General features: G+C 44.2%; 1 protein-coding gene and 1 pseudogene across 1 annotated transcript; one reads left to right on the top strand and one right to left on the bottom strand.

The window, feature by feature from the left end:
* Window positions 1–1,896: 1,896 nt before the first annotated feature.
* LOC104449461 lies at window positions 1,897–3,842 on the top strand (annotated as a pseudogene).
* Window positions 3,843–8,250: 4,408 nt separating this feature from the next.
* LOC104449460 (metallothiol transferase FosB) lies at window positions 8,251–9,680 on the bottom strand. The gene is made up of 3 exons (XM_010063626.3): window positions 9,381–9,680; window positions 8,920–9,025; window positions 8,251–8,807 (listed from the first exon to the last, which is right to left on the bottom strand). Exons 1-3 carry the CDS (start codon window positions 9,524–9,526, stop codon window positions 8,556–8,558), a joined length of 504 nt encoding a protein of 167 aa, XP_010061928.1. The 5' UTR covers window positions 9,527–9,680; the 3' UTR covers window positions 8,251–8,555.
* Window positions 9,681–13,534: the final 3,854 nt, after the last annotated feature.

Genomic DNA, 13,534 nt, shown 5'->3' with positions numbered 1-13,534 from the left:
TCGTCGTGTTGACGTCATCGATGACGTCACCCTAGCGATTCTTGACCGTTGGGTGGCGTCATCTTTGACAGTCGGCACGCATCGGTCCGCGGATCGGCGTGCGCCCGGTTCGCCGGCCGGCGCGTGTGTCGCACGCGGCTGGCGAGCCCGGCGCTTCGGCGCGCGTCGCGCCCACGCGCAGCCGGCTTCCGTGCGCGCATGTGGCGCGTGTGGCGTCTCCGGCGGCACTCGACGTATCGCTAAACTCGTCTCGACGTCGCCTTTCTTCCTATGCCATTAGAATTCGATTTCGACTTACGAAAACTCGAAAAATGGCCAAACGACGTTTGGGTGTGGGATTTCTCGCCCGATCTGTACGGCCGAATTGCTTTTGCGAAAATCAATCAAAAACGTCAAACAGGTCGGGAAAAACGTGAACTATGGCTCGATACCAATGTTGGGAATAACGGATCCTCGAAAACGGGATTCGACACTAAATTGAACCCCTAAATCAATGCGGAAGACGAGCCCGGGAAAAACAACACGTATCACCGATCCTAAAGCACACCACGGATTCGAGCATACCTTTAGCCACAGTTAGACACCGACACCAATGGAGGAAGAGAAACTAGGCCTGTTCAATGCGAGGAAGCAAAATCCTTCGAGCGCTTCACTTGTTTTTTTGCTTTGAAGAAAACGAGAGAGGAGAGAGTTCGTTGAGAGAAAAAAACGTACGGTCTTTTCTTTAAACAAAACGGTGTGTTTTTCTCTCTCTCTTCTCCCTTTTATACCTCTTTCCTTCCACGGGCTCTATTCCCGTGGGCCGGGCTTTCTGGGCCCAACTTGGGCGGACGGGCCTTGAGCCCATTACATGTAAACCATCACTTTATAAAATAGAGCATTTCCTAACTTATGGGTCATACAACCTTTTACATTAAGGGCGTGCATGGAAACGTTCCAAAATTCGAGAAACGTTTCAAACACTTTGTATGGATTTTGTTCTCAAGGAACAAAAAAAAAACGCATTTTGGTTGCGTTTACATTGCTTTTTTCGTTTTTTCGTTCGGAACAAAATAGGAACAAAAAAAGAAACAACAAATTATTGTTTCTGGCCTTGAGAAACACTTCTTGGACGCCCGAAAGGAACAAAAATGAAAAGAACAAAAAAACGAAACGGGAACACTTCGTTCGTTCGTGCTCTCCTTCGTTCGTCCCCTTCTCCTTCGTTCGTCCTCCTTCTTCGGCGACTCCTCACTCGGCCAACTCTCCGGCGAAGAACGACGCCGACGCACCGGCTGTCTCCGGCAACTTTCCGGCGTGTCTCCCTTCTCTCCGGCGCCTCCCACTCGGCCAACTCTCCGGCGACTCCTCACTCCGCCGACGCACCGGCTGAAGCTTCCGAATCCAGGTACGTTTCTGGTGCTCCTCCTTCTCCGGTCGACGAGGGCTTCGGCGACAGCTCGGTGGAGGCTCAAGTGCGCGTCGCTCGCCCAGATCTGCGGCAGATCTGGGCGACGGCGGCTCGCTCGAGCTGCTCTGCCGAGCTCGAGCTGCTGTGTTCGCTCGGCAAAGCAGCTCTGGTCGCTCGAGCTGGCAGAGAGGCTGCTCTGCCGCTCGAGCGACCAGAATGACGCCCAAGCGAGCGTCGGTCGCTTGAGCTGCTCGCTCTGTCGCTCTCCCAGCTCGAGCGAGCTGCGAGCTGGGCAGAGCAGCTGGGAGAGCGGCAGAGCGGCTCTCCCAGCTCTGCCGCTCTGCTCGAGCCAGCTGGGAGAGCGGCAGAGCTACTCTCCCAGCTCTGCCGCTCTGCTCGAGCCCGCTGGGAGAGCGGCAGAGCGCTCTCCCAGCTCTGCCGCTCTGCCGCTCTGCTCGAGCCAGCTGGGAGAGCGGCAGAGCGACACTTTTGAGTGAAAACCGGATCCTTTTGCGTTGTTTTGGAGGGACGGGAAGTGTAATGGGGCTCGCACGTTTGCTCCTGGTTGGCTTCGTCCTGCTCGTGCTTGGTTCGAGAGCGCTCGTGCGCGGGAATGCGGAGCTGGAGGCGCTCATGGAGATCAAGGCCTCCTTGGACCCGGAGAACAAGGTCCTCACTTCGTGGATCAGCAATGGCGACCCCTGCGGCGGCTCGTTTGATGGGGTGGTGTGCAACGAGCATCAGAAAGTGGCGAACATCTCGCTGCAAGGGAAGGGCCTGTCGGGGAAGGTCCCTCCCGCAGTGGCTCAGCTGAAGTGCTTATCGGGCTTGTACCTGCACTACAATTACTTGACCGGAGAGATTCCAAGAGAAATCTCTAGTCTGACCGAGCTGACAGATCTCTACCTCGACGTGAATAATTTAACTGGGAGTATACCTTCTGAAATTGGAAGCATGGCTAGCCTTCAAGGTGAGTTTTGTTTGTTGCTCCAAGGGCAGGGGTGAATGCTTTCTTGTGTATGATTTCGCTCCCAAGGGTACCTTGTCGCAATATCTTGATTTAGAAGATGGAAGCATCCAGGTTCTTGATTGGTCCACAAGGGTTTCCATCATCAAAGGAATTGCTGAGGGTAAGTCTTACTTTCTTTCAGATCTTAAAAGAGATATTTCTGGTTTTCCTTACTTTCTGAATTAGTTGTTGGAACTTTTTCTCTAGCTTAATGCTTCTAAGTCTTTAAATTTGAGAAGTACCAATTATCAAGTGCATTCACGCAGTTCATCAAGTGCACTTTAAGTTTTGAACATTTACTTCTGGCCTTCTAGCTTCATGGGTAGCTTAAGTTCTTCTGAAGCCTATAATTTGCACTTGGTTTATAATTCTACAGCAGGAAAAGTTCTTGAAACATCAGTGGGATGAAATGTTTCGCCATTTCTGGGCAAAGAACTCTTTTCTTGAATTCGTTTCCTGTGCTCATTTTCCAAATGCCTGTGCTTTACAGTTTGAACTTCCTTTGAGCTTGATGCTGAATACAGATAGGTTCCGCCAGTTTCATTTTCATAGAACCAGTTTTACTGGCATTTGCATAGTATATTGCTTGAACATCATTGTTTTGTGCTTGTGAGTGTACTCTTCCTCAAAAATTAACCTGGACGCTAAAACAAGAGTTCCCATTTAGATTAGTTCTGTCTACTCTAATTATTATTCATTAATTTTTATTCGAGCAGGCATTGGATACTTGCATAACGGTGAAGGCAGCAAGCCTGCAGTTGTTCACCAAAACATTTCCGTTGAGAAGATTCTCATTGACCAGCAGCTCAACCCACTCATAATGGATTCCGGGCTTCCAAAGCTTCTCGCCGATGATGTCATATACTCAGCTCTCAAGACTAGTGCCGCCATGGGTTATATGGCACCAGAGTACATTACAACAGGTTGTTTTACCGAGAAAAGTGATGTTTTCGCATATGGAGTAATCATCTTCCAGATCCTCTCGGGTAAGCGACTACTTTCCAGCTCAATGCGGTCAGCAGCAGAGTGTTGCAGTTTCGAGAACTTTATCGATAGCAATCTGAAAGGAAATTTCACTGAACCTGAGGCGGCTATTCTTGGGAAGATCGCATTACGTTGCACCAGTGAATTGCCCGATAATAGACCCACTATTTTCAGAGTGATTGAGGAACTAAATGATTGGTGCGTCAAATGTCGATGATTGTACATAGCGAATTGTCCGAAGTTGCATCCATGGAAGCACCAATTTAACTCAATGAGCTATCAAGCTCAGCGGTGACAGTGCAACGATGTATGATGATCCCTGAAGAATTAACAGAGTAATCTTGTCCTATTGTATAACAGATTAGCTTTAGCTCATTTGTACTTTGTCTGATCACTTGAATCATTATCATTTTCGTTTCCCTTTGCCATATAATGATATGATTTACTTGTAAGTCGTTACTATTTGAGTTGGTATCCTGAATTCAAACCCGGTAGAGCAGAACCATCCCATTCTCTGCAATGTCGACACACAGCAGACACTTCTGCTCTCGACTATAACAGCCAACACCAAAAGTTCAGTCACAGGCAGTATCCATATCGAAGAAGTTTCAGCAGATAAGTTCAGCAGATTCCATCACCAGAAACCAACATATAATTTGGTCTAAAGAAATATATACATCTTTCTTTAATTGTATGGTCGTCACCTTCTCTTTTTCAAGTTTCATTGTTGTGCAAGCATATTTGATTGTTACAACATGATGCGGAAGCCATCCGGATCTTGTAATTAAATTAGCACGAAATAACCAAGGAAATAAACGAAGAACAATCAAAAGATATGAGAGATTTACATGATTTGATTCAAATCTAGATTAAGCTTAGAAAAAAAAAAAAATTTAAAACAGAGAATTTTTTTGTCGTTTATGGTGCGTTTTGTAACGTTTGTTTAAAAATTGTTTGAGAACAAAATAAAAAAAAGTGTTTCGCATTCGGAACAATTTTTGAACAAAAACGCGTTTGGTAAATTTGTTCCGAAATATAAAAAGAATAGAAACACGTTTGGTAAGTTTGTATAATTTTTTTTATTTCTTTTAATTTTTAATATTTTTATTTTTATTTTCTATTTTCTTTCTTATTTTTCTTTTTTCTTTTTCCTTTTTCCTTTTTTTCTACTTTTGGCGGTCGCTTCGCTCGGCCATGGTCGGCGGCCGTCGACGAGGGCCGACGCCTCACTCGGCCACGGCGAGGCTCGCCGCCCAAACGAGGCTCGGCGTCGCCGGCCACTGGCGAGCTCGGCCTCGGCCGGATCCGGCGAGATCGAGCTCGCCCGGCCCGGGCGTGAGGTCGGCCTCGCCGCGTCGGGCCGACGGTGACCCCGAGCCACACCGTCGTCTCCCTCCACCGCATCGGCCCGCGCTCGACGCCTCCTCGCGCCACCGCCACGGCGACCGCCCCTCCGCCTCACGCCCGATGGACGCATCTGCGCAGGTCTCGAGCCTCCGTTCGCTACCGCCGCATCGAATCTCACCGCGCCGTGACCCACGACTTTGAGATCCGTTCGATCGTCGACCCCGTCGGCCCACGACTCGACGGCCGTCCTCGCCACTCCGCTCCTAGACGTCCGCCGCTCGAGACCCCACGGCCGAGCCCGCACGCAGCCGCCGCCGCCACCCGGCGACCGCGACCCGGCTCCGTCACCCGCTCGCGAGGTGGAGACTCGCCGGCGGCCCCCGCGCCGGAGAGGACGGCGGTGGAGAAGCCGGATGGTCTCGAGACAGAGGCGAGGCTGTCGCGCCGGAGAGTGGGAGGCGCCGGAAGACGAGGTAAGAGAGACGCTTGCGGGAGGAGGCTCGCGAGAACTTTTCCTTTTTTGTTCCTTTTTTTGTTTCTCAAATGTGTTTTAGAAATAAGAAACACAAATTTGTTGTTTCTTATTTCATTTCTTTTGTTCCTGGAACAAAAAAAAAAATTCTGTTCACGGGAAGAAACACGGTGCAAAACAAACGCACCCTTACCAAACGTGTTTATGTTCTTTTTCTATTAAGAAGGAACAGTGGCTGCGATTCTAAACGTGTTTACATTTCTTTTTTATTCCAATAACAGTTTTTTACACTTACCAAATGCGTTAACTTTTGTTCAAAAACTTGTTCCCGGAATGTAAATATTTTTTTTTTATTTCTGTTCCCGGGAAAAAAAAAAGAAGTGTTTAATGCGCGTCCTAAATCAATTTGAGAAATACACGAACTATCATCCTCCGATCTAGGCTAACCTTAGTGAGGATAGGAAATAAAGGGTTGAGGATAACCAAGTTCCCCAGCTTGTCTCAACTACATTTAGACTGGAATAAAGTTATGTCTTTTGGTTGAGGGACGGGTTTATGCTTTACTTAACAAGGAACTAGAATACGTATTCCAATTAGGCGCAACGTTATAGTAGTGAATATATTGAATTAGAATGCGGCAAAAGGAGACCATATCAATTAGAAATTAAAAACCCATGACAAGCCTTCTCATAGAAGATGAAGAAAGATGATATGAAAGAGGAATACGGACCGCAATTAATGACGCTCGAACAACAAAATGATTTGTAAATGTTGATTACCTTAATTGACGGAAGAATTCACGAACGGACATTTGAGTCTGCTTAGGACACAAAAGTTTTTGATATTTCTAGGACCATGTGAAGGCTCGTCGAGGAAATGACTTGGACGTCGGTGCTGCCTACTAGAGGAACTGGGCTCTTTGCTTCTTGACCCAACTCCTTAGAAATTGGGTAATGACGTTTATGTGCTCCACCATCCAAAAAGCGAGTCGCGAATTCCCTGCTTCTTTGTCCCCACGGTGAACCCCAAAATTGAAGGAGACCAGAGTTTGAGGTTCTTGCGAGTAGTTGACGATAATGACATGAGTTGGTGATGGGGTGGGTCCGCTCCACGGGGCCAATAAATCTCAAGAAGAAGAAGGGGAAGAAAAGTCAAAAAAAGGAAAGTAAAAGAGGGCCGAACGTTCTCGATGGTGAAGAGAGAGAAGGGAGACGTTCGCGCCCGATAAGAAAAGAAAGGAAAAGGGAGAGGGAGTTGGTTAGAACTTTCTTGCTCCTCTGTTATATTGATGTGTTGAGCCTCTAGACACGAGACTAAATTTGAATTATCGTGTATATTCACATTCTTAGGCCCTATCTGTTTAACCGTGTTTCTATTCTCCAGAACAAAAATTTATGTTATTTTATTTCAAGGAACAGAAAAAAAATAAAAAACGTTTATTTACATTTTTATTTTCGGGAACAAATTTGGAATAGAAATAAAAAATAGAAAAAATTTGTTTTTTGTTCTCGGGAACACTTCTTGAAGAAACAAAAGAACAAAAACATAAAACTTGTTTTTACCCAAAAAAAAAAACAAAACTTGTTTTCTTTTCTCATTTTCTTATTCTTTTTCTTTTGGCTAGTGGCCGGCCTCAACCATAGCTAACGACCGAGGCGAGGCTCGGCCTCACCGGGCCAGCTGGCCTCTAGTGAACTTGGTGACCAACGATTGGCCAAAAAGAAAAAAAAAAAGAAAAATATTAAACTATTAAAAAATTAAAATAAATAAAAAAATTATATAAGTTTACCAAACGTGTTTCTGTTTTTTTTTTTTTTTATTCAGAACAGAAATTTTGTGTAATTACTAAATGCGTTTTTATGTTAAAAAATTATTCCCCGGAACATAAATAAATTTTTCTATTTTTGTTCCCATTAATAATTTTTGAACAAAAACGTTACCAAACACATGTCCGCATCATTGTTGGCTTTTTCCTATAGATTTGCGGGTGTTGTTTTTCCTCCTTCGTCCATAATGTTCAGCAGTACATTTACTGATTTGGAATCAACGCTGCTGGAATACTGCAACTGGTTATTGCTGAGGTTGATTTGATATTGATTGGATGATTGGGGAAGACACTGATCGTGGACAGATTTGTCGTTGTTTCTCCCCAGCAATAGGTTTTCTGATTAGTGCTCTTTCTTTCTATTTCTCGGTGAAAGTCAGGACTAGAGTCCCGAAGAAATAATCAATTAACTTAGTCCAACGTAAAAACATCCGCTGGATATCCCAGAATGGACGGGATTAGAGCCGTAAAAGTCGATAAACAAGCCCATTAACACGGATTTACTCAATAAATTATTTGCTAATCAAGGGACACACAAGTCGTTCCATCGATCGTACATTTGCGTGCTGTTTTCAGGTTCTTCCTTTAAGAAGCGCGAACTCAAGTGGAGAAAATGCAGTTCTGCCACGTCGAGATTTAGCTCTTATTATGTTCAGACTACGTAAAGAACATGAAATGAACTAATCGGATAAACCTCCACCAGATCAAATCGTTATCCACTAAACACCCGGAAAATTACAACGTAAAGATCGGAACAAATCGCGTTTGACCGATACGTATTCGCGATTTTCTCTCCCGACTCGAGCGGATTTAGGACCACTTCCTGATCAGGCCCTTTCCTGAGAATCCTTTTTTTCCTGTACGTAGGTCTCATGCTTTCACGTGCTGATTGATCTCGTGATCTCATTCTTGACCAAGTCCAGGACAATCCCTTGTTAGCAAATACATGCGCGAGCACTTTCTCTCTCTCTCTCTCTCGATCTCTCGATCTCTCGATTTGAAGGGGGTGAGTCCGTCGACGAAGCACTAGTCGATCCCGGTAAAGGTTGCTAGGTTGTATCGTGCACGGAGCGAAAAAAGGCAGACAAATCGAAGACGAGAGAACGGACCGTCCCTGGTCGTGGCCTATCCGAACAAAACGCCAAGACCGAAATCGCAATCAAAGAGCTCACCGCAATATCACACTCGGCAAAAGTGCCAAGAAGAATGGTTGTCCGTCGAAGTTAAAAAAACCCTCACGTTGTCCTTTATTTCAAATTTTCAATCCAACATAAACAAAGACAGAACAAGACAGTAAACAGCAAAAAAGGACCCGTCTCTCAGTTCTTTCTCCCCCAAAAACAAAGAGACGCTCTTCAAATTTCTTCCTTCAATTTTCCCTGTTCTTAGACTACGCCGGGTAATCCAATCATGACAAACTGAAGAATCGAAGCATGTACCACTACGGGATTTACATTGAAGTTGTTCTCTTTCTTTTTGTTTCTTTTCGCATGTTTGTTTGGAGAGGGGACCTTCATCTGGATGCTGCCTACTGCTGGAGCACCTGCTTCACCCGGGGCTGCAGCATCTGGAGGCTGTTCACGCGGGAGCAGGCGCGAGCGACCTCGCCAGCCAAAGGGATGACAGGGAGGCTGTCGCAGTTGCAAATCTCGATCATGAACCCGTCCGGGTCGTGGAAGAAGAGCTGGTCCACCTGGATCCCCCCTTCCTCTACCGTCGCCCGCACGTACTCGATCTCCATCTCCTTCAGCTTCTTCTCCACTGCCTCCATGCTCTCGCACTGCAAACCAAGAACCATCCATCAAACTCAAAAAATCGGATCATGCTTTGCCGAAAATGAATACATAAGAGTAGTCACGATTCCTTTGGCAGAAAAAAAAAAAAAAATTAACCTGGAAAGAGATGTGGTTGTCTTTCGGGTTGATCTCAGTCTTCTTAGGCATATTTTCGGGGTCCTCGGCCTCCAGCAGATGGATTCCGACTCCAAAACCAAAGAGCCTGGAAAGAGATCGCACCCCACGAGACGAAAACAACAAAAGAAAAAACAGGAAGGCATGAGTTTTGTCGATCAAGAAACTAAGCAGGCGAAATTTGGCAATTCATTTCAATGCAATTACCACACTCCCCCCATCAAAATCCAATGGTCCAGGGCCTACATAAGAACAGTAGTCGTGAACGCATCGTGAAAAACACATATAGAACCAGCGAAACAAAATCGTCGAAGAAAAAAAATGCTCGAATCTTTAAGACCAGGAAAAAGAGACGGACGACGACAGTCACGAGGGCAAGCGAGATCGGTCGGGTTTTTTTTTCTTTTTTTCGGGGGCGGTCGTGATGCGATCGAAGGAATTACCAGGCGCCATCGAAATCGAAAGAACCGGGCCTACGGATGGGGACGAAGCCGAGGACGTTCTGGTAGAAGTTGATGGACTCCTCGGCCGATCGGCAGACGAAGGAAATGTGGTTCAGGGACTTGAGGTGCAACGGGTTGTTCTTCATCTTGTTCGAGGATTCAACAAGAACGCCCAAAAGGGTCGAGAGATCTAAGGCCGACGACAAGACTGGATTCCAGGAACTGCTCTGTTCCTAGAGAGAGAGAGAAACTGAGGAATTGCCAGGAGGCGAGTGAGCAAACGAGTGAGGGAGAAAGGATCGGAGCGCTCCCGCATATAAAGGAGCGACGAACGGCCGGTGGGAGTGTATGGCACGTGTCAGCACGCGAGGCCCGCCCCGCAGTGATGAGGATGCCACGTCGCTACACGTGTGCTGACTCAGCCCTCCTCCCACCTTCCCTTTCGTCTCGGGAGATTTTAAGAAAACGTGTCCGGGTTTTCGACTAAATTTTTTTCTTTTCCTGATTACCATCTTTTCAAATTTTGGAATTTTATTCTATAATTGCCATCGAGCCTTAAATTCACGAAACGTTTATTATCCTCCCAAAATTGAAAAGGATTTCTCTTTTTGGCTTTGAAGGAAAATCAAGGAGTGCCGTACGAAATTAATGCTCTGAGATGCAAACCTGTGTTCAAATTGTTCACGTAATACGTTGTGAACGATCCGTACATTTATTGATCAATAATTATCTCCCCATACATAAATTTCAAACGTCTCTTTAAAAATTTTGATAGAGCCTCGCGAGTTAAAAACGCTAGATAAGAAATAAATACATTGCAGGATGGGCATTTAATTGTAATCTAAAGTTGTCAAAAATAGAAATCTATATCTCGCATGTTTAGATTCCAATTTCAAACCTCCCTCTTTCGGAACGCACGAGTAATTAAGAATTTTGTATCATTAGTAAGCAGGATAATTATTTATTTTCGGTATCTGTAATTAAGAGCTTTCTAGGGCTTTTGACTTGGTTCCCGTGGAAATTAAGAGAAATTGGGAGGTGGGGCCCGCGTCAGTACTTGCATTCTTTTTCCTGGGACGGACACGTGTACGGCCTAGATTCTTCAAGTTCTTCACGGACAAGTACAAATACAAGACCAATCATGCAAGTCGAGAAGAGGAACTTCACCAACCGTGTCTCGTTGCTGCGTCTCGCCTACTGCACACGAAAACAGAAAGAAAAACGTTTGTAATTGATCCCATCGGTCTTTTTCATGAGTTAAAATTTATGCGCATTTATTTCGTAAAAAATAAAATAAAAAATAATCATTTATATTGATTGAGATGATTAATTATCTATAAATATTTTTATTATTGTCCACAATTCATGTCTTAAAATTTTTGTGAAACATAAGAATTTTTCATCTGTTTATATGGGGAATTATTCTTAGAAAAATATATATTTTTAAACCATTCATTTTGTCCAAAATAAATGGAGTTTTAATCTCATCGCTTTACTCAACCCCATCATCCTCTGCTCGACAGTTCTTTCGTCCGGCATTCTCGGCGCATCGTGCATCCAGCTCGGCCTTTCCATGCATGAACAGACGAGACCGCAGGATCCCCGAGGCTAATGTGACCTTATAAAGGACGACAGCCGACATCCGACATCACATTGATGTTGTCCTCTTGGTATTAAGAAATCGTCCCCCAATCATTTATGCATGCCATGCTGACTCACCTCAAGCAATATTATATCGCTGGCCTTCTATTTTTAATCCTCCTTCGTGATGCGACGCATCCGATCGTAAGACTTTGAATTTTTGTCGATTTCTTCTGCCTGATCGAATGGTGCTGTTCCTAATCCTTGTCGCTGACCCTAAAAAGAAAATGCAAGAGGAATCGAGCGATCGGTCGACTGGTGTTTAATTATAGTAATTGGTCTCTCGTGCTCGAAGTGGGCCTGGTGATCAGGACCACTTAATCACAAGTTCAGCATTGGTTTGAATAGCTATTTGAGTGACTGACAGCTGGTGGTCCCAACCGTAGAGGGACATATGAGCACCGTCAACTTGTGGAGGAGCCGAGTTAAAAACGTTTTTTAAATTGATTGTCTTTTTTAGTAAGCATGGTTCCAAAATAGAAACAAGAACTGACCGGTGAGAACATATTCTAAGGGTAGGTTCTAAATTCTAAAAATTGCAAAATCGATTTTTATGACTATTGTTCTTGTTTCTAGAACTTGGAATCTAAAACGCGAAACAAGTCTGCAGTATTCTACTACGTGTGTGATTTGAAATCACTTATTTGAGTTTTTATTTCTAGTAATATGCATAATTGAGTCTTACTTGGTTGATATTTCATATGTTTTTATGTTTCTAAATATGTATTGTTGTAATGGATTGTAACAATAGATGATTACCATTAAAGGTGGTGATTCAATGTAATCATTTAATTAAGTATATATATGGAACCTAAGTAGTTCCTATAACCTATGATAAGGTAGGATCTAGGTTTCGAGATATGCAGGATCAGTTATAGATTTCAAAAACCGAACAATCGATTCTAACGGATAGATTTCATATTTCAAGTGAAATTTAGATCGATCCTAAAATCACTCACACTTAATTTTTTTTGTCTTTTCTAGTGATGTGACAAGTAACTCGCAATGTGATACTTGTCTAGTGAAATAGAACAAAATGCTCAAGCAACCTTGTGTAATCGCACCAGGGAATGGGAAATGGGGCGCAACGTACGCACGAGATTGTTAATTTCATGTCTTGCATAATATTATGCGTGTGTGTGTGTATATGTATATATATATAGAGCTGAACCAACTTTTGTGTCAATGCTCTCTCAAACAGAGCGAAAGCGACCGATGGAGATTGGGGTCCCAGTGGAAGTGCATCACGTAATTGTTCTTTCTGGATCCCGACACCGCACCAATAAATAATAAAGAAGATTAGACGAACTGGGGAGTGATTAAGAGCCGAAAGAAGGCACGTTTAGTAGTCAACTTGCTTTACCCAGCTATGATTATACTCAATTTACTCACCCCGTTTTGTTTTTGGCCGGTTCGATTTAAATAATGCCAGGCTTATCTGTCATCCACGAATTGATTCTCCTTCAATGTTGCCGGATTAGTTTAGTTGTTCAGTCTTATCTCATCAATCTCAAATCTATCCCACCAGACAAAATCAAAGGCATTAAAATGAATTTTGTTAAGCGTGGATAGAGAGAGAAAGAACATGCACACGAAAAGGGGTTTTTTCGTGATCAAATTAGGTCGACCTATTTAGTCTCAATAAGATATCAACTCATAGTGCTCCTATCGAGGGTCGACTCTTCCCAATCGATTGAAGCGGAATTGAATAGTCTTTCTTACTATTGGAGAATGTATGTTGCATCGAAAGAAATATTTCAAAAGGCAATGACGCTTTTGACTAGCCATTAGCCAACCACTGCCGATAGACAATTGAACTTCGTATAGCGCATAGTATGAAGTTTTTGACTCTACTGTATATGTACTTCACACGGCATAGACTAAATTTTCCCAGTGTTCTTTGTCTATAATGTTTTGTCGTTTTCGTTCTACTTAAATGGTTAGGAGTGCATTCCTTAGAAGGTTTTGACCAATTTAAAGGGCGGAATCTATCCTCGAGCGGGAGTGATTGCACGTTCCAAACATTGTTGAACCCTGCATTTCTAGGATCAATTCGAACTGGACTTGGGATTTGGGATTTGGATTGATTGGAAGGAGAGTACTTGGTGGCAGAAATCAACTGGAAAATACAAAAAGAACTCGTGAGATATCCAGCATCGGAAAAGCAAAACCTAAGAAGACAGAAAGGGCAACATAAAAAAACAAAATATCTCCCTTGTTGTTGCGAAACAGCTGTTTTGGTTTTAGCCCACAGGATTAGATATATTGCTCACGTGTTCCTCAACCTCTTGCCGTATGTAAATCGGCTGAAGATCTGAATTTGAAGGTAAAGGAGGAGGAGATGCATGGAACTTAATCAGAAGCGATCGCTTTCGATTTGAATCTCGAGACAGCGGTTGAAAAAAGGGGAACCCAAAATTGCCAAGTTTCTTGGGCCACAAACGCTCGATGAGGGGCCAGCTACCTCGAATTTGGTCAGCCGCCACCACGATCTCTAGCGAAGCAACTGCCAC

Source organism: Eucalyptus grandis, chromosome 6, assembly GCF_016545825.1.
Source record: "Eucalyptus grandis isolate ANBG69807.140 chromosome 6, ASM1654582v1, whole genome shotgun sequence".
In the NCBI taxonomy this organism is placed as follows: domain Eukaryota; kingdom Viridiplantae; phylum Streptophyta; class Magnoliopsida; order Myrtales; family Myrtaceae; genus Eucalyptus; species Eucalyptus grandis.
Note: the sequence above shows the minus strand (reverse complement) of the source record. Positions and strands in the feature narration are given on the sequence as shown.